The 23,163-nt window shown below is 49.1% G+C and overlaps 1 protein-coding gene across 25 annotated transcripts in view; it reads left to right on the top strand.

Annotated features, from left to right (window-relative positions):
* The window catches only part of MAPT (microtubule associated protein tau), a 75,483-nt gene that overhangs the window by 16,734 nt on the left and 35,586 nt on the right, over positions 1 to 23,163 (top strand). For 14 of the 25 annotated variants that reach the window (XM_081162838.1, XM_081162829.1, XM_081162835.1 and 11 more), the window contains exon 2: positions 16,028 to 16,186. In XM_081162838.1, the coding sequence (XP_081018964.1) occupies positions 16,045 to 16,186 (142 nt within the window). In that variant the 5' untranslated portion in view covers positions 16,028 to 16,044. Of the gene's footprint in view, positions 1 to 16,027; positions 16,187 to 19,775; positions 19,863 to 22,421; positions 22,509 to 23,163 lie in introns of all 25 variants that reach the window. The other 11 variants (XM_081162843.1, XM_081162833.1, XM_081162825.1 and 8 more) reach the window with 2 other exon arrangements.

Genomic DNA, 23,163 nt, shown 5'->3' with positions numbered 1-23,163 from the left:
AAAGTGACCTCCCCAGAGTCACACAGCAAGTTCAAGGCAAAGCTGGGCTTGCACAGAACACCCCCCCCCCCCCCGTGCCAACAGGATCTTCATTTCTTGGGATCTCCCATATTGATGCTTCCTGGCCACGCCTCCCTCCAGTGGCTGCGGCATGTGGAGGGGGACCCTCAGACCCACCTGGCAAAGGGCCAGCCTGAGGTGGAGGGAAGGAATTCAGAGCATGGGATGGGAGAGGGCCTGGCCTTAGCAGAGTTACCCAAGAGGTGCACAGAGCGCACTCTGGCCAGAACAGAACAGTGCTGAATTAGCACTGAGATGCCTGCGACCTCCCACGGGAGTCAGCCAAGCAAAGCACCTTGACACCCCAGGGGTCTGGACGTTCACATCTTCCTTCCTAAGACACTCAAGTCTCAATAACAGAAAACAAATTAAATCATCAAATTACATTGGTTATATTTCCAACATTCCCTCTACCTCTCCCACCATTTAGGAAGCTCCCTTAGCTGTTCTTTTTCTGTCCTCTCCTCTCCTGACTCCTTCCTGCCAGCATTTAGGAGGTTTAAATGATCCCATTCTTTAAAACAAAACAAAAGCCCCCTTCAGTCAGCCACTTTAGTTCTCTCCTCCTCTTCCCAGCCAGATGTGTTTTAAAGCAGTCAACACTTTTGCAATCTCTATTTTCTCCCAACATGCCCACCTTCTTCAGCTGAATCCAGGCTGAACTCAGCCCTCTATCTATAACCACTTGTATTAGTCAGCAAGGTCAGGTCTGTGCTGCAATAACAACCAAGTCCCAAGTGCCAGTGGTTTCACACATCTGGCACCACAGTTTCCCTAATCTTCCAGCCTTAGGGGTCATCTTTGAGTGCCTTGAAAACACTGCAATGTTTTGACTTGGGGCCTTTGTGTATTCTCTCCCCTCTGTGTGGAATGTTCTTTCCTACCCCCTCCCTTTCACCTTGCTAACTTTACTCATCTTCCAAGTCTCAGCATAAGCATCCCTTCCTCAGGGAAGTTTTCTCCAACCCCCGGACCATAAAAGTGTTTGTCTCACACTCCTATGACCCACTGTCCTCTCCTTGTTACACTTGTCTCACTTGATTATTGACTGTATCCATCACTAGGTGCCTTCACAAGGGCAAGGAAACAGGTTCAGAATGGTTAAGTCACCTGCCCAAGATCACAGAGCCAGTAATTGCAGAATCAGAATTTGAACCCAGATTTCAGCTCCAAAGCCTGTGTTCTCTCCACTACCCCTCATTAATTTTTAAATTTCCAAGATTAAACTCTTCCTCTATCCATGCTACCTGCCTCCCGTCCCAAGAAAAAGGTGAACACTGTTCAGATTTTCTAGCACAGGCTCACTCCAAATTCACTTAATTTTGCTTTGTCACAGTTGCCCAGATCCCCCACTGAAAGACTGGGAAGTAGGTCAGGGCTGCAGGGACCACACGCTCTGGCTGCTGTGAGGGCCATCTTCTGGTTTCCGGGCTGGGCAGGGGCCAGACCCTGCCAGGAGCACCACCCTCTGCCTCCCTGCAAGCTTTCTCATCCTTGGCCCTGAGAAGTCATCACAAACCTTCACATCACTGAGGTCTACATTCTAGAAGTCATTGTCATGGCGGCTGCCATGTGGGGTGGTAGATGGAGAAAGGATCATTGGGCAGCAACGGGGACATTGCTTGTCTGGGGGAAAATTCATCTTCATTCTCTTAAAGATCTGTGGATGATTAAAACTAGCTAACAATTGCCCAAATGAAATCATCAGCCATTCAGCTGAGAGTGTGCATTCCACTGGCTCCTCAGTCACTAGACTTTTGCTTGCTGGTGTCCCCTGAATGGAGACCAGTCAGCAGTGAGCAGGCATGGACTGGAGCCCATAACCAGGCTGGTGTAAAGTCACTGATTCTCTGGAAAACAGAAACCTGCTTTCTGAGACTGTGGTACAGCCTAAGGAGCTCTCTGCTCTAGGAGGTGGAAGCTGATTTCTCATCTACCTTTGCTATTGACTAGCTGGGTGACTTTGGGCAACTTGCTTAGCCTCTCTGTTGCCCCATCTGCAAAGTGGAATTATTTTTTCCTTACCGGACAGAAGGTGGGCCCTGAGCCCAAGGCCTTTTTGAGTTTTCCCCTCTTAAAAGGACCTGTGCTCCTACCAGCTAGTTGACAACCACGGGTTAATAACTGGGAAAAGCAGAGGGAACTCTTCTGTTTAGATAATTATACATGTTTTTGTCTTTCTCTGGCTGGAAAAATGTAAGCATAAGTGGGAAGGTAACTGCTCACAGTTACAGCCTTCCAGGGTAGACCTCTCTGGGGAAGGTCGCTGCATCCCAGAACCCATCACTAGAATTTGAAAGTTGACTGTGGTTGGGGCCTGCGGACTTCAACAGCCAATTGTGTGCTGAGAATTGTTCCTCCAAAGAGGCCTTGCCATTCCCTTGGGAGATAGGGCATCCCCTTTTGAGTGCTGTGATACTGTCTCCTCCCTCAGTCCCCCACCCCAAACCGTCCCCCTCCTTCCCTTCCCATCCCCCTCCTTCATCTCACAAGGCTTTATGCTGCTGCAACCTTTTCTAACGAGGGAGTTCTGACCAGGTCTCTTTGCAGCTTAATTATGTAACCTGCTGCTGCTTCTGGTCCAAGGATCACCCTGGAAAGGCGGTCAGAGGTGGGCACACAGCCAGAGCTCGTTCACTTACTGTCCCCAACCCCTGGGAACTCAGAGGTAGTGCAGGAATTTGGATTCTGCAAGAATTAACAGTTCCACCACCAGCCCCACAGCCAAACCTGCAAGATGCGTGCTCTTCATTCGTTGTTAATTTCCAGCAAATAGGACTATCACAGAGAGAGCCTGTTAGCTGCTCTGGCTCCTTAGAAAGCTGTTCCCAATGTTGGCTAGGGGCTTTTAGATGGCACCTGGCCTTACGTCTATCTGATCTGGGCTCCTCCAAAATGTCTGGTCTCTCAACCATTGCCCCTTTAACCAATGATGACCCCTTGGCCTGATGATGACCCTGTCAGGGCCCCTCTCCAGCCTAGAGGAAGGAGTTTGTTCCTCCAAGCCTGCCCTCCCCTCTCAAGTCTTAGCTCAAGTCCACCTTCTCCCCAGAGCTTTCTCCAGCCTTCTTTGTCCCATCTCCTTTGAGCTGCTATAGTCGTTGACTCTAGCGCCTATTTCATACTTAGCTCTCCAAGTCGTAGACTCTTGGGGCACAAACCAACCTGCTTGCTCTCTTCTGACCTGTGGCCTTGGAACATATTTATCTCTTTGTTTCCCCTCCCAAACCAGACCTCCTGGGGGGTAGGGAGCCTGTGCTGGAGTCCCTGCACATGGCAGGCGGCATTCCACAAATGGAGTTGACCATGGGATCACTTTGCTCTGAAATCGTCCCTCTGTCATTCAGTATTTACATATGTTTTTCCCCCAGCCAAGCTGGCTAGATCCAAGGGCAGTTCTGCTTCTTTTTCTGGGTCCCTGGTGGGGGCTGGTACATACCTTTCTCATAATTTTCTCACTGCCCTGGTTCCTGAGGTCTCCCCAGCTGCTCAGCCAGCACTGGGACAATGTGATGGCTCTGTCCTGTTTATATCATTGCCTCCCGCCTGGCCGGCTTTCCTGCCTACAGGTATACTGGGTCCACCTTCAGGACTGGAGGGCACATATGCACATGCAGCACATGCATGGGCACGGCAGACACACACAGCCCCTGAGCAAAGCATCAATAATGCATGTTGTGCACAGAAAGCTGCTGTAAACTTTATTTATTACCCAGCTGACATCTCTGAACCAGCTCCTAAACCCACCTCCAGGAGTGTCGTGATTGACGAGCCTCTCACTCAGGAGTCCACTTTTCTGTCTGTCTGTTAATAATAGATGCTTCCTACAGCCTCGGCTTGGCAGCTTTGACTTAAAAGTTATCTGAGCCAAAGAGACTAATGGATGGGTCTGAATTTGTGCCTTTCAAGCACAAAGTATTGCTCTTAACCAGATTCTATCTTTTGATTAGAAAAAGCCCTCCCCACATGGCATCATTAACTACGCACCCAAAGCTGACTCCTTTTCAGGCTAATCCCAGGTGTGTTCCTGAATGCCTGGGAGGCTGCAAGAGCCACATGTGCCACCTCAGTGCTCAGGGAACTGGGGTGGCCCACACACAAGAGTAGGCTGGCTGTCGAATTTGAAACAGACTATGAGCTCTGAGCTCAGGATTAATGTTATCATATCTCAAACTCCTTGCCTTGGGGATTGAAGGGCATCCATAGTTTTAGATCTAGGAGAAAAAAAAAAGTAATTTTGAGTCTCTTTTGCTATGTTTTAAGAACATCTTCATTGAGATTATAATTCACATACCATAGAATTCTATTTAAAGTTACAAGTCATTGACTTTTGGTATGTCTTTACAGTTTCGATTCCCATGGTGATTTCTAAGTCACTAGGAAGACCCAGAAGCCTCTCAGACCCACCGTGGAGACTCCATGAGTACACTTCTTTCCTGCTCCTCGTTTAATGACTGATGAGGCATTCAGGGTCTCCCCTTGGCTGCCACCTACAGGGTGTAGTGTTTTGTCATTTTCCAAGTAGAATTTCATTTCCTATTATGCTTCTAAGTTCTTTGTACTTCTTTCTCGCCAGCTTTTTTATCTTCCTTCCACCCTTGACTGTGATTTCTGTCTCTGAATGTAAACATTGTCCAGACCCTTCTCTGGATAATGGACATTGTGCAATGAACAGAGGCTGCTGGGCTTTCCCTGAAATATGCTCATGGGGCCAAGAAACTAAATGTGTGCCCTTGGCTTTGATTTCGTGTCTTTCGCTGATACGAATTTCCAATGTGTCAGTTTTAATTGATCCAGATAGTTGTACATCTGGACTGCACCTGCTTCCAAAGTTGTATTGAAATTCTTTTTTTCAAGATAGTTTCTTCACTCCATGCCATTTTCCCCAGCTCTAGCTATATGCTCCACTTTGTCAAATCAGAGGGGCGTGCACTCGGGGCTCCATGCTGGGTGATATTTCCATTCCCTTATTCTAATTTAAACAAGAGGTCTTATTGATAAATATGAAAACTATTTTGCTGACCTCAGTAGATGCTACAGAATGGACTGGATGCCCTTTTATTAGAAGAGCCTCTATTTTCATATTCTGACAAGTGCACAGGCTCTTGCTACATACATTTCGTTTTGGAAGGTAAGTTTTCTGGAGCTCGGTGGGCTATAACTTCAGCACAGTGGGGCTCCTCACATCCCTGCTTCTCTAAATCCCTTTTGGAATAAGGTGGATATAAACACACGAACAGCTGCAGCTCTCCGTAGTGTTCAGACAACCCCCTCCCCTCACCAGATCCTAGTGAATCACATTGCAGTGGGATTTGTCGCATCAATGTCCGTCTCTGTGGCTCCTTGCACTAAATGTGCACCTGAAAGGCTGCATGCCAGCTGTTAGCAAACCCCATCCCTTTGTCTCATCACTTGCCTTCTGGTGGGTTGCCTTTCCCATCCAGGGGCTCACGCTGGCTCCATAGGAGTCACCCCATCAGGTACCTCTGGTGGTGTTCCTAGGTCCCAGGTAAGAATCACTCACACACATTGTCACCCTGAGCAACCGCTGTCTCCATGATTGGTCACAGGATGGCCCTGACGCCTAGAATCAATGTGAAGTGTCTTAGCCACCTTGTCTCGTCAGCCATGCCAGTGGCGGCAGGGAATTCACAATGTGGAAAAAAAGGAGCATAGCAGTGTGGGACAGAACCGTAACTTTGTTACAGGGTGTTTTGTTTTGCCAAAATAGGAATGTATTTATTGCTTTTTATCAGATTATAAACATAATTCATGTTTATAAAACAGTTTAATTAAACAAAATAAGACAGCAACAAGAGAGTCTCCATAATTCTACTTCCCTTCCCAGAGAAAACCTCTGTTCTGCACATATCCATATATAGTTATCTCTTTTTTATAACAATTCTGCACATGCACATTTCTAAGGCTGCTTCTTTCACTTGGTGATATGGGGTGGACCTCTCTCTCTGCCAGTGTTTCTCCCCCACGCTCCTTCCAGAGGGGTCAGCTTCGTGCAGGGTGCCGCAGGACACGGTTTTGGCCCTGTCTCCAGGCGTCACGGGACCAGGGGATGATCTCACTGGGTACACCATCTGCCCTGCCTGGCCAGAGGCTGCATTGGGAGGGCCAAGGGGCACCTCGTGTCATTGGATCCAAAATGGGGTGGGGCTCTGTGCCCTGAGAAGCTGTTTAGTCTGAAAATACAAACAGGATACAGAAAGGTTTGGCTAGATGAATGGGCGATAAGGTTGTAGTGATAATAACCACAGCTGACACTTAAGTAGTATTGACTGGGAGCCAGTGACAGTTCTAAGCACTTGACATATAATATTAACTCATTTAATCCCCACATTTCTCGGACAAAGCATCGGAGACTCTGAGAGGTTGAGTGACTCGCGCCCAAGGCCACTCAGCGAGTAACTAGTGAATTGGGAGTGGAACCCAGGCAAGCTGGCTGAGCATGTGCTCCACGCCCCCAAACTGCACTGTCGTTACCTCGAGCCCTGATGCCGCCATGCAGAAGTACCCAGGCACCTCAAAGAGATTTGGGGACGGTGTGCTTATCAGCTGTGGCATTTCTTGCACGTGTTCAGAGGACACTCTTTATTTTCCATCTCCCAAGCCCATGCTGCATTCAGGTCGCTCATTACTGAGGGACAAGTGCTGATTAGCGGTCATCGACCTCCCACGCGTCCCCCAAAGGATGTCCTCAAACCCAAAAAATAGAGATGAAAACATCTGAAAACTACCTCTTTTCCTTCCTAATTCTCCCCTTCCCTCCATTTCTTCCTGTGGTTCCCATCTAATGAAATGGCATGGCAAAAATGGTCCATTTCTGGCCATTCCTCATGGCCTCTCAAACCCCTGCCTCCCTCCCTGTTCCTGGGCATGTTCCCAGCAAGCTGAGACTCTGTGCTGACCGCTGGGGCCCTCTGTCCCTCCCCAAGTCACCTGACACGTCCTCACTACTCTTGCCAATAGCTTTGTCTGGGCACCAGCGCTTCTGAGACCTTCCCAGAAGGACCCCTCACTCCTCCCCACAGGCCGTCCCAGAGCTGCCTCTCTTCTCTCCCCACTTACTCCCCCCCTTCAGGACCAAGGCACAAAGGCTCTTGTGTTGACCCCCGTTTTATCTCTTCAGGGTAGACCTCCTCTTCCTCACCTTTACACATCTTCTCCTTGCTCATAACTCACATGTCAGGACAACAGTCCCTCATATCCGCCTAGAACATTCAAGGTCACTAAAATGCTGTCTCACGTGCATTTTTCACTGACCCTCACAGCCACCCCGTGAGACAGGTGTCATCATATCCATGTTACAAATGACGAGTCCAAGGTCCAAGTGACTGGCCCAGCATTGACCAGCTAGTGAGTGGTCCCCACTAAGCCTCCACCCCAGGGCTTCTGACTCCACAGCAGGTGTCCTTTCCACCCAAATGCAGGAACAAGGGTCCCTCGGGAAGATTTGGAGCAAAGCCTGCACCTTGGAAGCCAAGGGCTCAGGGAGTCTGGCCATTCATCTAACTAACCAGAGGGGCTTGGTACACTCCACAAAAGGAGTGGGGGTCAGTGGCCTCTCGGTGCACCGGTGGGGGAGACACAAATGTGGCCTCTCCAGATCATGGGACCCTGCTTCATGGGAGAGCCCCAGGGTGGAGAGAGCAGGATGGAGGGTGCCTCCCCAGCCCCTGCTCTGGGGGTGAGGCCATGTAGGGCTCTCAGAGTGCCTTGAGAAGGCAGCAGCCTAAGTGCTATTCATCAGCCCAGTAGCGGCTAATGGAGGAGCAGGTGCTTCTGATAACCCGTAATGCTCTTTGGCAAGGGGCCCGAGGGTGCATCTGAGGCCTCCCAGCACCCGTGGTGCTGCTGAGGCGGGAGCCTGACTGGGGAGGCCCATTCATCATCGGATGGAGTACCCAGCTAGAGCTGGGGAAAATGGAAAACAGCATCTTCCAAGTAGAACTTCATTTCCTGTTATGTGTCTAAGTTCATGCTTCTTCTTGACAGCCTTTACTCTTTCATCTGCGCCATCTCCCTTCCTTCCTTGCTCGACAATGACTTCTGTTTCAGAATATAAACGTAGTCCAGGGCTTTCTGTTGGACTTCCCATTCCTAAGCTGAACTGTCCAGCAAATCACCAAACACTGACTCTGTCCCCAGCTCCGCCACTATCTCTACATCCATGTGAGGTCCCTCTGCCTTTCTGTGCCTCAGTTTCCCCAGTTGCACAATGGCACTGAGATGCCCATGCACCTGGCAAAGGTGTAGATGGGGTGGCTGCTCCTACCTTAGGGCTTCGGGGTAGATCTTTATGATTTGCCAGTGGAGGTCTCCAAAGACCCACCCAGTGTCCAACTGAAGGCTAGGACTGCAGATTCAAAGCCTGGGAGTCCTCCCTCAACCTGGGCAGCAGCATCAATGCTCAAAGTGGGGATAATAATAACCCTTCCTTCACATAGGTTGTTGTGAGGATTAAATGAGATATAATGTGCAAACGGTGCCGGGCTATAGAAATGTTTTCTTTTTAAGAAGAAATCATGGATGGCTAAAAATGGGGATAGGGGAGACTTTAAGAGCTCCCCAGCACGTTTTAAGTGTAATCTTGTGTTGGTTTGTAGACCATTTGCTGCCTGTTAGATCTGGAGGGCAGAGACACAACAAATTATATCTGCTAAAGATCAGCCAGAAATTAAGATAACACTGATTAATACCAGCATGTTATTAAGGGAATAAAGCCGGCTACAGAACGACTAGTTTAGAGAAAATTATACATGTGCAGGGGAGTGGTGTCTGCAAGGAAGCTCCCTAAAATGTTAACGGTGGTTATTTTGCTTGCCTCTCTCACATTTTTGTATTTAACTTTTAAATAATAACTATGAATCACTTTTATAAAAGAATAAATTCTCTCCACACACGCACGCATACCCTTTCTCACTCAGGATTAAGGCTGGTTTGCCCAAGAAAAGCAATTTTTTGCTCTGGTTTTCTTGTCCTTCACATCAGAAGAGACCCTTCCTCACCCATTTAGTGCTCTGAGCTCAGGGAATTTATCTCAGGAGAATGAACATGATGACCAGGGACAGTGGTGGTCCCGGAACAGGGCAGAGGCTCAGCAGCCCGCCTCCACCACCCATCAGGGTGTCACATGACAGCGCTGTCCTCCTTAAAGACTAGCATCAAGTACTTACCAACAAGGGGGCTGGAGGGGAAATGACTGTTGTTCTGAAAACAGAGGCCACCCCAGCGTGATCTAGCGCCCTATCAGGCATCATAGCACTATTTGGCTTTATCAGTGGTTAAAAAGGAAAGAAGTCTTCGGTGCAAAAATCAAAACAAACCTTAAGCTTAAAACCAGTGTCCTCTCAGATACAGCCTGAGTTTTCTTACGATGGTGGACTGTAGCCAGCTGACATCAGCCATGGGACATTGTGTGTGCACAGCAGCACCACCTCCCCCAAAATGGCCTTCGTTCATGCTCCCTGACGACAGTCGATTGTTCTCTTTGGATGGAAGCCCAGGTTTATTCCAGCTTCTTCTCACCAGCGTAAGTTTTTCCTCTTTGTGGGCTCCTTTATCTTCTCTCCACTTAATTAGACAGTTCTGCTTAAAATCCGGGTATTATTCTTATTCAGATTTGATTCTAGAACATTCCGTGGTACACCGTAATGCGATGTGACCACAAGCTCACACTTGAGAGCTCCTCTGAGGTTTGCCAGGCCGCCTTCCTCCCAGCAAGTCTTACCAAGGACTTCCCTGTGCTGGGTGCCAGCTGTGGGGGAGGGAGAGAAGGCAGGTGACAAGAGGAGGGGCAGCCCCTCAGACACTCAGACAGCATTGGGACCAGCTGTTACTGAAGAGCGTCTGAAGCATCCGAGTTGCCAAGATCCGTCCTCAAGGGGGTGTTGATTGAAGCCCTCGAGGTTCTTTTGCTTCCTTTAGGTACAAGCTGGCTGCTTGCTCCCTGAGCACAGGGATTTCCTAATTAACATTGGCCCCAGACTTCACCTCAGCTCAGGAGACTAGTATGCCTGCCCTTTTACTAATCTTTGTATCTTAAAGTAAAATGGTTGAACCATAAGCGTTATAGAGTGTAAATACAAAGAGAAAGTTTTCAAATGAAACTAAAGCTTTAGTCCATTTGATCACTTGTACTGATATTTCTAAACTGGTATCCCAGTCACTGCCTTATTTAATCACCCTTATCAGTTGGCTTATGGAGGTCGCTGCCTGGGCCTCCAACCCTGAATCCATAACATGCCTACTGTGCAACTTTGCGCAACTTACTCAACCTTTCTGTGTTTCAGTTTCCCCATCTATAGCAGTATACATAATAATAGAGGCAGTTGTGTGAATTACATGAGTCAATACTTGGAGATGCTTGAAACATGGTTCCTATAACTGTGAGGAACCCTGTTTTCCACCCTCACGCACTCATGTTAAATTTGCGATGGTGCAAAAAAAAAAAGAAAAGCGGGAGGAGGACCAGAGCAAAGAAAGTTGTATGCAGGGCCAAAAATCATCTTAGAGAACAAAGTTCATTTAAGGTTATTTTTGGATTCTGGATTTATCCCTACTTGATCTTCAGCTATCTGAAAGGCATCCATTGAGCGTGTTTGTTTTTGTAATAACAGCTTTATTGAGGTCCGTCACATGGCATCAAATTCACCCTTTAATGTGTACAATTCAGTGTTTTCAGCCGATTCACCAAGTTGTGCGCTATAACTACTCTGCTTTCCAGTTTGGGTTTTAACTGGGGGGGGAGTGATCTTCCTTTCTCTGGACAGAGCCACGGGGCCTGGTGGCGGTGATTTCGCTGAGTCACCGCGGGCGGGCCAGCAGCCTGCGGTCATTCGGGGGAGAAGCTGGCGGCCGCGGGAGCGGGCACCCGGCCGGGCGCCTGCTGCCCCCTAGCGAGCGCCGAGCGCCCACCTGGCGCCGCCGCGGGAGGCTCGAGGGCGCGTCTGTTTAGGGCCCCGGGGCTGGGCGCGTGGCCGGGGCAGTGTGTGCAGCTTGGAGCGTGGCGAGCCAGGTCGCGGAACCTGCCCCGTCCCGCCAACTCCAGCCCGGACAGGGTCGTTTGGCCAAGTCCTGGGTGAGAAGAGCTGCGTTTAAGTTTCTGTTGAGAAAGCGCTTGTGTGACCCAGGAGGGCAGAGATGGGTTTTGGCAAGAGATCAGAGTGCAGACTCTGCTCTGCCGCTTACTAGCTGTTTGACCCTCAACAGGTTGCTGAACCTCTCTGAGCCCGTTTCCTCATCCAGAAAAGGAGAACAGTCACCCCTCTCATGGGGTGGTTGAATTACAGATACTCTCTTTCTGAAGCCTCTGGAGCTCAAATAAACATGCTATTGAAACTCCAAAACTACCGAAAGGCTGTCCATGCAGCCCTGGCTTACCCAAGGAGCTTTCTAGAACCTGAATTACTCATTACCCATTGCTGTGGGAAGCGAATTAGTAGGGATAGGAAGGGTGGTGGTAGGGGTAAGGAAGGCTGTTTGGTCTTCACTTCCTTGGGGTAGAGATGCCACAGGTCAAATGAAACCTACAGACCCCTGGAGAGCTGGGCAGGAGCAGGGGGCTGGGTGGGGCAAGAGAGGGCAGCAGGGCCAGGGAGACATAATCCTTCCCCGTTCCCTTGTCTTCTCTGACCTGAACTGTCTTCTTTGTTCCTCTGTCCCTCTCAACCCTGTGGACAATTTTCTCCCTTTCTTTGCCCCACCCTCACTCTGCGTATGGCAGGGCAGCATTGGGACTGGGGGATGTGACCCTGTAGGACGAGGCACCAGGATGGCACCACAGGCCCCTTCCCGTCGAGAGCCTCAGTTTACACAGTTACAAAATGACAGGGACAGACTCCAGGAGCCTCTGGTCCACGTTTTCTCTTGTCAGGATGCAGTCCTTTTCTGAGGGTCCCTAAAGAGTGGCTTGTTTTAGTTTCCAGGTTTAACTCAAATTTTGTGCCTTTCCTAAAATTTCTTCCCTCCCTCCCACCCTGCTTCCTCTAAAGGCACTGCCTGGGAAAACAGGAGGTAGGAAATCAAAGGGAGAGGGAGAGGGGAGAAATTAGTTGATTTAGAAGAAAAAGACAAAGACAGACAGCTCTTGGTGTGTTTATTTTCCTGTCTGTGTATCTCTCTTAGATTACAGGGGTCTGGCAGGTGATGACCACGTCTAGTCTGGGCTGTGTACCCACCTCAGGGCCAAGCTTACTTGTGTTTTTTCAGTCTGCCGTCTTTGCATGATAGTCTTTGGGCTGGGATGTGGGCTGTGCCAGTGGTCAGTTGGTTTATATGTTCTTTGTCCAGTTCTTCCAGAGAAATCATCCTGCCCTGGTTCTCAGGGAGGAAGATGGCAGGGGTGAGAGGGGTGGGAATGGAAGGAGGAGGGCAAAGATGCCAGGGCCTCCTGCCTCTTCCTGTCCTGTGAATGACCACGGGGCTCTGGAACTGGAGGAAAGCAGGCCCAGCCAACCCACTTAGAATAAATTGTCACAGCAAGAAGGGAGCTCAGAGGACAACGAGTGACATTTTGTGGATGAAGGAGGTTGAGGGAAGTGACTTGGTCACACAGCTTCAGGGTATGAGTCCTGGACAGTGCTCCTTCCACACCCAGACCTGTGCCCAACAGAAAGTTGGGGAACATTTTGTGGTCCAGGATGGCAGAACAAGCAGTAAGGGGTAGTTGAGTGTCCCATCAGGACACAGGTTTTGCATCCTGGCATCACCTCCTACTGGCTCTGTGACCTCGGGCAGGTCACTTCCCAGATTCCTCATGGGAATCCTAATATCTATGCCGATGACAATGATGATAGCTACCTCGCAGGGTCACTGTGAGGGTCCAGTGACAAGCCTGTGAGGTGCCCACAGGGAGCAAGCTCCTTTGACAGGGGCCATGTGGCACCCACTGTGTACCAGGCCCTGGGGCTGCAGCCACGTTGACTTAGAAAATCCATGAACCTAGGGCATTGCTGAGATTGGTGGGAGGGGTGGCGTGGTGAACCTCCCCTGCTTAGGGAGTTCTTCCATGCATTTCACTTTTTCCCCCCAAAGAAAAATATTGGCCCTTGAGAAGCACACAGTTCATTTATTTTACATAGTAATGAGTAGCTGCCTGTGTTTTTAAGGATTTAATTTCTCCAGCAGCCCATGTAATTCCTTCAGCTTCCCATTAGTGCATCTGACTTTTTCCAGCCCTGCAGGGATGATGCTGGTTGGTGGTGCAGGGGGGATCATAAGAAGCCAGGGCATTGAGACCCGCTACCCCACCATCTGCTCCGTGGGCCTGAATGAGGCAGCCTGGCAGCTGAAGGGCTTACACCATGGATATGTCCCCAGTCTCCAGAACAATGGGCTGCTGCCTCAAGCCCCAGGAATGACCCTTAGTTCTCCTGCTCCTGACTTGAAACCTTATGGAAAACTCTAGAAGCAGCTGAAGAAAACCCAACATCAAATGCAAAAAGCCACACTGAGAATACAGGAGGTGACCAAAACGCAGTGATTCTTGCTAAGGCTTGTATTACAGATTTTTCTTCCAATTGAGAGCGAAGAAATACTAGAGAAGCTGAAAGCAGGAGTGTGTAACCTATGCCCCAGAGGCTAAATCCAGCTGTGAGCCAAGAATGGCTTTTATATTTTTCAAATGGTTGTAAAGAAAAAACACAGCAAAATGATATTTCATGGCACATGAAAATTCTATGCCTTTCAAATTTCAGTGTCCATTATCAATTTTAATTGGAGCACAACCATCCATGCTCATTCATTTATGTACCTATGGACGTCTGCTTTCCCAGAGCAGTTAAATTAAATACAAAGAATCAGATCACTGAAATCATGGCTGAAAATATTGATGATCTTTACGTATCATAGAGCAATGGAATAAATCACAAAAGAAAATAGATTTGACTGTATAAAAATGGAAAACTGTCAGTCAGAAGCCATAAGAAACCAAAATAAAAGGCAACCAACTGGAGAAACTATCTGTCACAAATAGGATAAAGGGTTAATGTGATTGATAAAATAAGAGCTCACTCAAGTCATTACAGTGAGCGCTGGGACCTGAACAGAGAAGCAAAGGATAGAAATTGGCGTTTTATGGGAGAGGAAGCCAGCCCACCAGCTTCTTACCTTTGCACCTCCATCTTCCGTGTTCCAGGAGGGTCAACTCAGTCATTGCAAGGAATCCAACAAATCTCAAGACAGAACCACAGGGGCTCCTTCGTCTTCTTAGCGTTTACTAAAACTTTAGCTCAGTCGGCTGGCCTGCCTCCCCTTGGCCAGGTATAGTGTCTCCAGCAAGTTTGGGAAGCCTCAAGCTCCTGGGCCGATTCCACCCCCTCGGGCTGGGGCTCTTGGCGAGTCCCAGGGATGAGCAGGGGGGCAGTGAACCCAGGATGTCCTGAGAGGGGCTCCATCAGGAAGCAGTGGGGAAGGCGTTACTTCCTAGGGGCGTGGGAAGCAGTCATTGAGCTCTCAGATGATGGAACTGGTGCCTTTCAGAAAGGGGTTCTTTCTAAGGGAAACACCATCAGCATATCTAAGGGTAGAGAACATCACCACCAAATCCTAAACCTTAAAAACCGAATGGGGACTTTTATCTTCTCAAAATAAAGCCCTGCTCATCCTTGGGGAGATGTGAAAGGTTTGGAGAAGCTCAGTCTCATGCCTTTCCCCAGGGCTCTCTGAGGGACAGGAGCCTCAGTCAGAATGGAAGGCGCCCATTCTCTACAAGCCGCCTAAGTGGGGCCAAGCCACCCTCTTCTGACTCACCCAGCAGAGGCCCCGCTGACCTCATTCTTAAACCTTCCTAGACCATCCCGGCTCTCGCCAGCTTATCCTGCATCGTGGATGGAGAAGCTCAGGCACCCACACCAGCGGGTCCTGCCTAGAGGGAGAGGGATGAGTATGCCAGTGGCCAGCTGGTATAGACAGTGCCGGAAGCCGGCTGTCCCTCCACCAACACCAGTCTTGGAAGAGTTCTGTGGAGGGTCTGCCCCAGGTGCACCCTCCACCTTGCAGTTCACCATTTATATGAGTTGCCCAACACCTGTAGAGATGAGACTGTGGACTTTAAGATATTCTGCAACTCATAACTCACTTAGAGGACGCATGACACCAGGTGTGCCCTCCACGCCTTTCCCATGGAGACATTATTAATTGATCACCGAAACTGAGAGCTAGATGCTGAGGAGGCAGGAAGGAGAGAGGCCCCACCTGCTCCCAGTAGTGTTATCAGCTCTTCCCTGGACGGCTACTGACCTGACCCACTTCCCACTCCGGTGGCTCCTGTGTGCCACTGAGAGAAGTTCATGAAAAGAAAACGGAAACACAAGGAGATAGCTATTAACAAATCATAAAGGAAAATTAAAGACTAAATTTAGATTGAAATTATGAAGTTACAAAAAGAAAAAGGAAAGAACAAAATAAAAAAGCAACCTAAAAGGATAGAAAGATAAAAGATAATATAAGGAAATATATTTTAAAGGAATTTCAAAAGGTTAAAAGTAACTAAATGACCAGCTGGGCTGCTTTTACAACTCTCCTCTAAGTTTAAAATTATCTCCAGCCCGGCCCGTGTGGTTCAGTGGTTGAGCATCAGCCGGTGAACCAAGAGGTCCCTGATTAGATTCCTGGTCAGGGCACATGCCCTGGTTGCGTGCTCGATTCCCAGTAGGGGGCGAGCAGGAGGCAGCTGATTGATGATTCTCATCATTGATGATTTCTATTTCTCTTTTCCTCTCTATGAAAATTAGTAAAACTTTTTTTCCCCCCCAAAAAAAAATCTACATACATGTAAATAACGCTTTGGCAGGGATGCAGATCTCGGGCTGAGGTTGCTGGGGAGGTTAGTGGGGAGGTTAGTGCTATGAACTGGGGAGGTGGCACTTCCTTCTTCCTGCCCCCTACCCTACCCCCCAAGCACCTTCTCCTCATCTCAGCATCCCAGCCTCAACCTCGCATCTTCCTTCCCCAGGTGGGCCTTGAACCAGGATGGCTGAGCCCCGCCAGGAGTTCAACATGATGGAAGATCATGCTGGGACCTACGGGCTTGGGGACAGGAAAGATCTCCCATCTCAGGGGGGCTATACCCTGCTGCAAGACCACGAGGGCGACACGGACCATGGCCTGAAAGGTTAGTGCACGGCCCTGCACCAGAGTCCTGGAGCCTTGGGCATCACAGCCAACTTGCTTGCTTTGGAAAAGGCTGGCAAGGAAGGGTTTGCAGCCAGATTTTGAAAGAGGTTTTAAATACTTTATTGGGTTAGATTGTCAATAGAGAGAAGCCTCATCATTTGAATGGGCCAAGATAACTCAAATTGTAACGCTATTTGAAAATGTACCTTTCCAAAGGAGAGTGCCACATGAGTAGATGCAGTGTGACAAAGACTACAGTCTGATTAGTACAGGGTGCTCTCTGGAGTCTTTAGCCACACCTGTGGGCTTAGAAATCAGCAGCACTCACTTGCATGCAAAGCATGTGGCCTTACCCATTATCTTGATCTCTTCGTCACAGGCCTGTCTGGGCCCTATTTGGCAAGTAGGTTAGCTCTGGGATTCCCACTGTACCTGCATTAATAAATTGCATTAACTTCTAAATATTCTAAAATACAATCTTCTGGCCAAATTAGCTTGGCCTCCTCCTCTCCCCTTCCAAACAAATATGTTTCATTTCACTGTCTGACCACCAAGTTCAGGGAGCACACAGCCCTCTCTTCTGCTCTGCATGCCAGTCCCCAATTCCCACCAGGAGCACTAAGCTGGCCTCAGTGTAAGAAGGACCCTGTCCCTGCCTCCAGACCCATTTCTAAGGAGACACAATGGCAAACAGTCTACTTTTTCTTTTAGTGCTAAAAATAATTTTAAAAAACACTTTGCAACCTGGGGTGTGGGATAGTGAATGGAAGGGGTACAGCTCCAGCGTGGGAAAGGACCTTTTCTGGGTGTATCTATCCGGGAGGTGTCCCTGGAGGAGGCGGGTCACCAGGAGGTGCCCTGGGTGCGGGGCAAGAGAAGCAACAGTCCCTGTCTTGGAAAGGTTTTAGGACTCATCGGAGGGGGCCTCGTTTCAAAGGCTGGCTTCTCTGTATGCGTTTAAGCAGGACACACATTAGAGTCACAGGAGCTTGGAAATTAGACACATGGGCTCCAAGTTGGAGGAGGTGGAGGAAGAGTGGACATGCTGTCCCCGGGGCTCAGAGGCTGCCCAACCAGAAGCTCTGGGTGAGGAGGTAGAGGGGGGAATTCCCAATCCACCTAGAACTCCCTGCCTGGTGTCATGGTAACAAGAAATGTGTATTCTGACCTCCCCCAGGCACAGCCTGGCTCCTTCATGGAAGGCAGCTGGGCCCTAAGCACTCCCTCATCTGAGGACCTCAGCCCACACGTCCCCCCTGCACGCCTCTTGTCACTCTTTCGACCAAGTCCCCGTGGAACTTCAGTTATTAAACTCCTTATTAAACTCTCATGGATGGAATCCAACTTAGAATCACAACATACTGAATTCTGCCCATGAAAAATGATGCTCTATTTAGGGTTGCCTGGTTTAGAAGTTAAGTTAAAAATATAGATTATGTTGCAGCAAATGTACTATAATAATGAAGGACATTAATAGTTGGGAAACTGAGTTTGGGGTACACTCTCTGTACTATCTTTGCAATTTTACTGTAAATCTAAAACTGTTCTCAAATTAAAAGCCTTTTTTTTTTTTTTTTTTAAGGTCCAGAAAAAAAGTTTTCACCAGTCTTATTTTTTGAAGGGAAAACTAAATTCAATTTGTACAATAAGAACCAGTTGACTGCGTTATTTTGTGTCTCAGAGTTGCCTAAAGTATGTGCACTAAAACAACTCAATTCTTTCATGTAAAACATGATCAGAAGTTCTAATACTAAAATGGACATATGATATATACAGCTGACCCTTGAACAACTTGGAGGTTAGGGGTGCCAACCCCCCTCATCATCCAAAATATGTATATAACTTTTGATCTCCCAAAAAACTTAATTACTCAGAGCCTGCTGTTGACCATAAGCCTTACTGATAACAATCAACACATATTTATGTTATATGTTATGTACTGTATTCTTTTAATAAAGCTGGAGAAAAAATATTAAGAAAATCATAAGGAAGAGAAATACATTTACAGTATTTACTGAAACAAATCCACATATAAGTGGATGCACACAGTTCAAACCATGTTGTTCAAGGGTGAGTTTATATGCAAATTTTAAGTTGCTAACCTTTTCATCACTACTGTGAAAGGGAGGCATTTGAAGACAGTTTGCTTACCCGAAGACTGTACTTGCCAAGAAAGCAAGTAATACCTAAAAGATTTCCATTGTTCTCAAATGTGTTCTTGCTACAAAGGATTTAGAATGAGTTATTTTTATATGGGGAGCGAGGGGAGTCACTTGGCAGAAGGTGTCACTTGACTAGCAACATTTTAGATAAGTGACAGAGACTATTTTGAATAATGACAAGTTATTCAAAATTATTAATAATGTCAAATAAGACACCCTAATGAATGAAAAGGTGTTAATGGGTTAACGTGTTATACCTTCTAGATAAGACATTCAGAAGAAGCTTCTCCTCTTTCCTTCCTGAGCTCCAAGAAATTTAACAAGCATAACGCAAATGATAAGGGTTGCAGGCTGGGGACAGATTGGGGGCAGGAGGGGGTGTTTGGGGGCAAGTGTGCTAGAGGCCCATCACACCCATATTTGCCTGCACTCTCACAGTCAAGGCTGGTTAATAATAACAAAATCCGCAGACAGTCTGCCTGATGCTTCCTCATCATTTGTCCAAAGCCTGTTTGAGGCACTTGCAGGTATTTGCAAGCTCCACGACCAGGGAGCTGTATGTGCCTGCAGCTTGTTTAGAATTAGCCCTTCTTTGTCTGGAAGAGTGCAGCCCGGGCTCAGTGCGTTTTAGCAAAGGGTGTAGGGTGTCTGGTCTCACAGTGCACTTGGACACCACTTGCCTTCTTTCATCTAGGGGTTCTGCTTGGTGCACAGAACCAGCCCCCTATGATGAAACTGCCTCCAAGGCTGCCCCACCCCATGTGGAGTGGCTCTCCCAGAGCACACCAGAGCTTCCTGGCTTCAGGTTCTGAAAGGACAGTTTTCTTATGAGTAACTATGGCTGACATTTCAGGTGTCACTCAAGGCTGTTTAGTCAGTACCTGGAGATCCTTTCATGAGAGGAGCTGGGTGAAGTCCAGGTACTACTCGTCCAATTAGAAGTAGGCCCTGCGTCTGCCCTGAGCTAATTCCTTTTCAGAGGAAGGAGTTGAAGCTCTGAGTATTTTCCAAGTGTTTTCTGCTTGTCCTTAATTAATAACAGTGATCTCCCATGAATCTCTCCAGTAAGGAAAGACGGGGCCCCAGGTCTACGTGGCATAGCTTTCTGGTATCCGCTGCCATTTGTCAATGCAAGAGCTTTGCCTCAACTGGAACCACAAGCTGATTAAAAGGCATTGTCTCCTCTCGCCAAGAACAGCCGCTCATCATCTGTGTCTTTGCCTGATGACCCTGGTGGGGGCACCATTGTGTTGGGGGTGAGATTGGTCTTCTTTGTGGTTTTATCACATGGCCATGTTCCATCCATCTGGGTTCCACACTGAGTGATTTTTTACTCTAAAAGACACCATTCTTGAGTTCCTCCTGAGGTCCAAAGGTGGGTGGGGAGAGGCAGCCATTCTGAGGGGCTCACTGTGTATGTTTCAGAATCTCCCCTGCGAACCCCCACCGGTGATGGATCGGAGGAACTGGGCTCTGAAACCTCTGATGCTAAGAGCACCCCGACAGCCGAAGGTGGGGCCTCCTTCCTCTCATTGCTTCATTCAGCAGCTCCTCCCATGTGCCAGCCTGCGTGTCACCATGCTTTAAGCCCATGCGTGCCACCCCTCCTGGCTGCATTGCTGCTACCTCTCCCTCTGGCTGAGAGATATGCTCGCTCAGTGCTTGCAGGATGGCTCAGGCGTGGCTCGGGAATGTTGGGGGAGCCAAGCCCTGCTTTGATGCCTTGTCCGCTAGTGCCAGGTATGGGCACCTTCATCATGTGTGTGCTTTGAAGCAACCGCACTTGGTGAGGCTGTGGTCTGTTGCAAAGCAGGGCCCTAGCACAGCTCCTCAGAGCCCCTGCTCTATATCAGTTGTCCTCCCCATATTCTTTCCCAGCTCACTCTTTCATGAGCCACCAGGCCCTAGAGCAGCTGTGTGGCTAAGGAAAGGAGCAGGTCAATGCCTATCCCCAAGCTCACACTTTGGGACTTGGCTTGGTTTAGTATCCTTCAGTTTTTGAGCCCTGGGCTTGGCCTGGGCCTCTGGACATTGGCCACCATGTTAGTTCTAGCCCATCTTCCAACCTGCTCTCTCTAGACTTTTGGTATCCAGCTTATTATAAAGCTCCTCATATATTTCCTGAAGTGTTCCTTGGTCCTGATTTTGACCACATTCTCTTACCTCCCACCTATGTCAATCAAGACTGAGTTTGATTGAGGTAAAGGAAAACCCAACGAACTGTGGCATATATATGAAGAGGTTTACTTGTCTCACATAGTAAGATGTCTATGGGCAGTCCCCGGTGTCATCAATGCTCTTCTATCTTTATCTTCTGCCATCCTTAATGACTGGATGGTTGCCTCATGGTTACAAGATGGCTGCTGCACTTCCAGGCATCACATCTGCTTTCAAAGCAGAAAGAAAGTAGCAAAGTGGCCCAAAGGGCCCTGAAACCAAAAGTGTTCTCTTTTAATTAGGAAAGCAAGAGGTGTCCTGCAAGCCCCACCTGGCCAACTTCCACTTATGCTCATTTGTCAGAACCGAGTCTTGTAGCCACCCCTGGCTGAAAGGGAGACTGGGACATCAAGCATTTTGCTGTTCAGCATCTTTAGTAGGAGAAATCAAGGGAGAAGGGAACTGAGGATGACTTTTGAGGAACCAGGCCGTGGTCTGCACCTGCATCTCTTCATCCTTCCCAGGGAGGCGCAAGGTGCTGTTCTCAGCACTTCCCTGGGCCCTGCCCATTCCTTTAGCTGCTGTGTCACAGGATGAGAACCTGGCCCCAGCATCTTCCCAAGCATCCACCTTGGATGAATTCAGAAAGTGCTTGCCAACTGCTTGGTTTAAGGGTGTATCTATGGAAGATACAGTAGGCATGGCCCTTTCCCCACCCCCGAGATTCTCAGCCTGGTGAAGAGAATACCAGGCTATTTGCTCTTTGCTCCCCTTAGAGCTGGTGATGCAAGACATAGCCTGCCAATCTTGTTAGGACAGTTGTGCAAGCTGCCTACCTCCCTGAGAAAGTCCTAAAACACTAATGCCAGATCCATGCCAGCCTTCCAATCGTGGCCTTCAGCGTTCCATCAGTATTCTTCTGGAAGAATCTTCCAGCCAAGACTCACTGCACTCTACCCTGTACATGTGTGGATCCCAAGAACTCAGCTCTTACCCCACAGGGAAGGGGCCATGCTAGGGCAGGGCTGTTCTGCCTGCTCCCGAGACCGTAATTAAAATGGACTCTATTTGTCTAAACTGACTCAGGCTCTTGGACAGCTTTTAGCACTGCCAACTCTTTATGTTCGCCCAGAACGACCTGGGAGTGTGCCAGGGCATAGCTCGGGATGAATGTCGATTTGGAAGTATTCACCTTGATGAGAGATGGGCAGCAACTCATCAGACGGGTGGTGGATCTTCAACTGAGGTCTCTGCGCTGAAGGTGGACCTGTCTGCATGCCTGTTGTCAAGCACCTGGCACTGGACAGCACCAGGCCTGCTCATCGCTACCGAAGAGACCTTGTGCTTCTTAACCGTGGGTCATGGCCTTGGGGACAGGGCAAGCTGAAGAAAACCTTGGAGGTCACCTGGAGACAATATTCCCATTTTGCAGATGAGGAAACTGAGGCACAAAGAGGACAAAGGACTTGCCCAAAGCCTCACAGCAAAGCCATAGACCCCGTCCCTAACCCCAGAGTCCCTGCCCTGCCTTAGTCCCAGTTCCTCTCCTGCACCACCTTAAGAATCAAACATCCGTGAACAGTCATCTGATTTTCAACACTTCTTCTTTAACTACCCCTGGAACCGTCCCCAGCAGTCTCTTTCACTGCTGTGTTTCCACGGGGGCTGTCCCTGGCTTTCCTGGCACATGGCCTGGGCGTCTCATGGGCTGGTGCCACTCAAGCAGAATATTAATGTGCTTCCTGGGAGATGTCAGGCAGGGCGGCCTGGGCCTGCTTTGTGGCGTGGCTTTTTTGCATGCGGCTGAGTTCCCTCCTGCCTCCCCTCCCTGTACTGCTGCAGCACTCGAAGCAAGGTGAGGGGCTTAGCACGGCTTATCCAGGCCCCCCAAAGGTGATTTACAGTGGTTTCCAGACATGACAGCACCCTTAGTGGACGAGGGAGTCCCGGGCAAGCAGGCTGCCACTCAGCCCCACACGGAGATCCCAGAAGGAACCACAGGTGAGGGTGCTCCCAGGGCTCGGTGCTCAGCCGACCTGCTGGAGGGAAGGGTGTGTGGGGGGTTATGCTCATCTCAGTGAGGCAGGAATGTGGGCGGACACCGACTTCTGGGACTCTTGGGTGGTTCTCAGCTTGATGCCCGGATGTCCTGTTGCTTCCATGGCTGCCTGCCAGCCTCCAAGGGAGAGAGGACCTCTGCATTCCTTCTAGCTTCTCTTTTCCTACCTCAGTCAGTGCATCAGCTCCGCAGGGCTCTCTGAGGCAGGCTGGTGACAGATCCTGCCTTCACCCCTGAGGTCAGTCCACCTCCTGCTCAGACTCTGCCCAGTGACGGGGTCACCTCCCAGGGGGGCGGTTTGCCACCAGAAGCCCCGAGTGAGCAGCAGGGACCAGACAGCTGGCCCACACCTTTGGAGGATCTTAAGTGGACAGCCCCTGAGGAGTTCAGCGACATAATCTAACATTCAGTCCTGCGACCATCTTTTCAAACGTATCTGCATAGGACAGGCATGACGAGGCTGTCCTGTCAATACGAGTCATGGGGAATAGCTCAGACATGTAGGCACCAACCAGAAATAGCCCTGGACTCGGGGTCACCAGCGTCACAAGAGAGCTGGCGGGCCCTGAGGAAATGGCTAGCACAGCCCAGAGCTCC

The sequence above is a fragment of the Miniopterus schreibersii genome, assembly GCF_964146895.1.
Source record: "Miniopterus schreibersii genome assembly, chromosome: 16".
NCBI lineage: Eukaryota > Metazoa > Chordata > Mammalia > Chiroptera > Miniopteridae > Miniopterus > Miniopterus schreibersii.
Note: the sequence above shows the minus strand (reverse complement) of the source record. Positions and strands in the feature narration are given on the sequence as shown.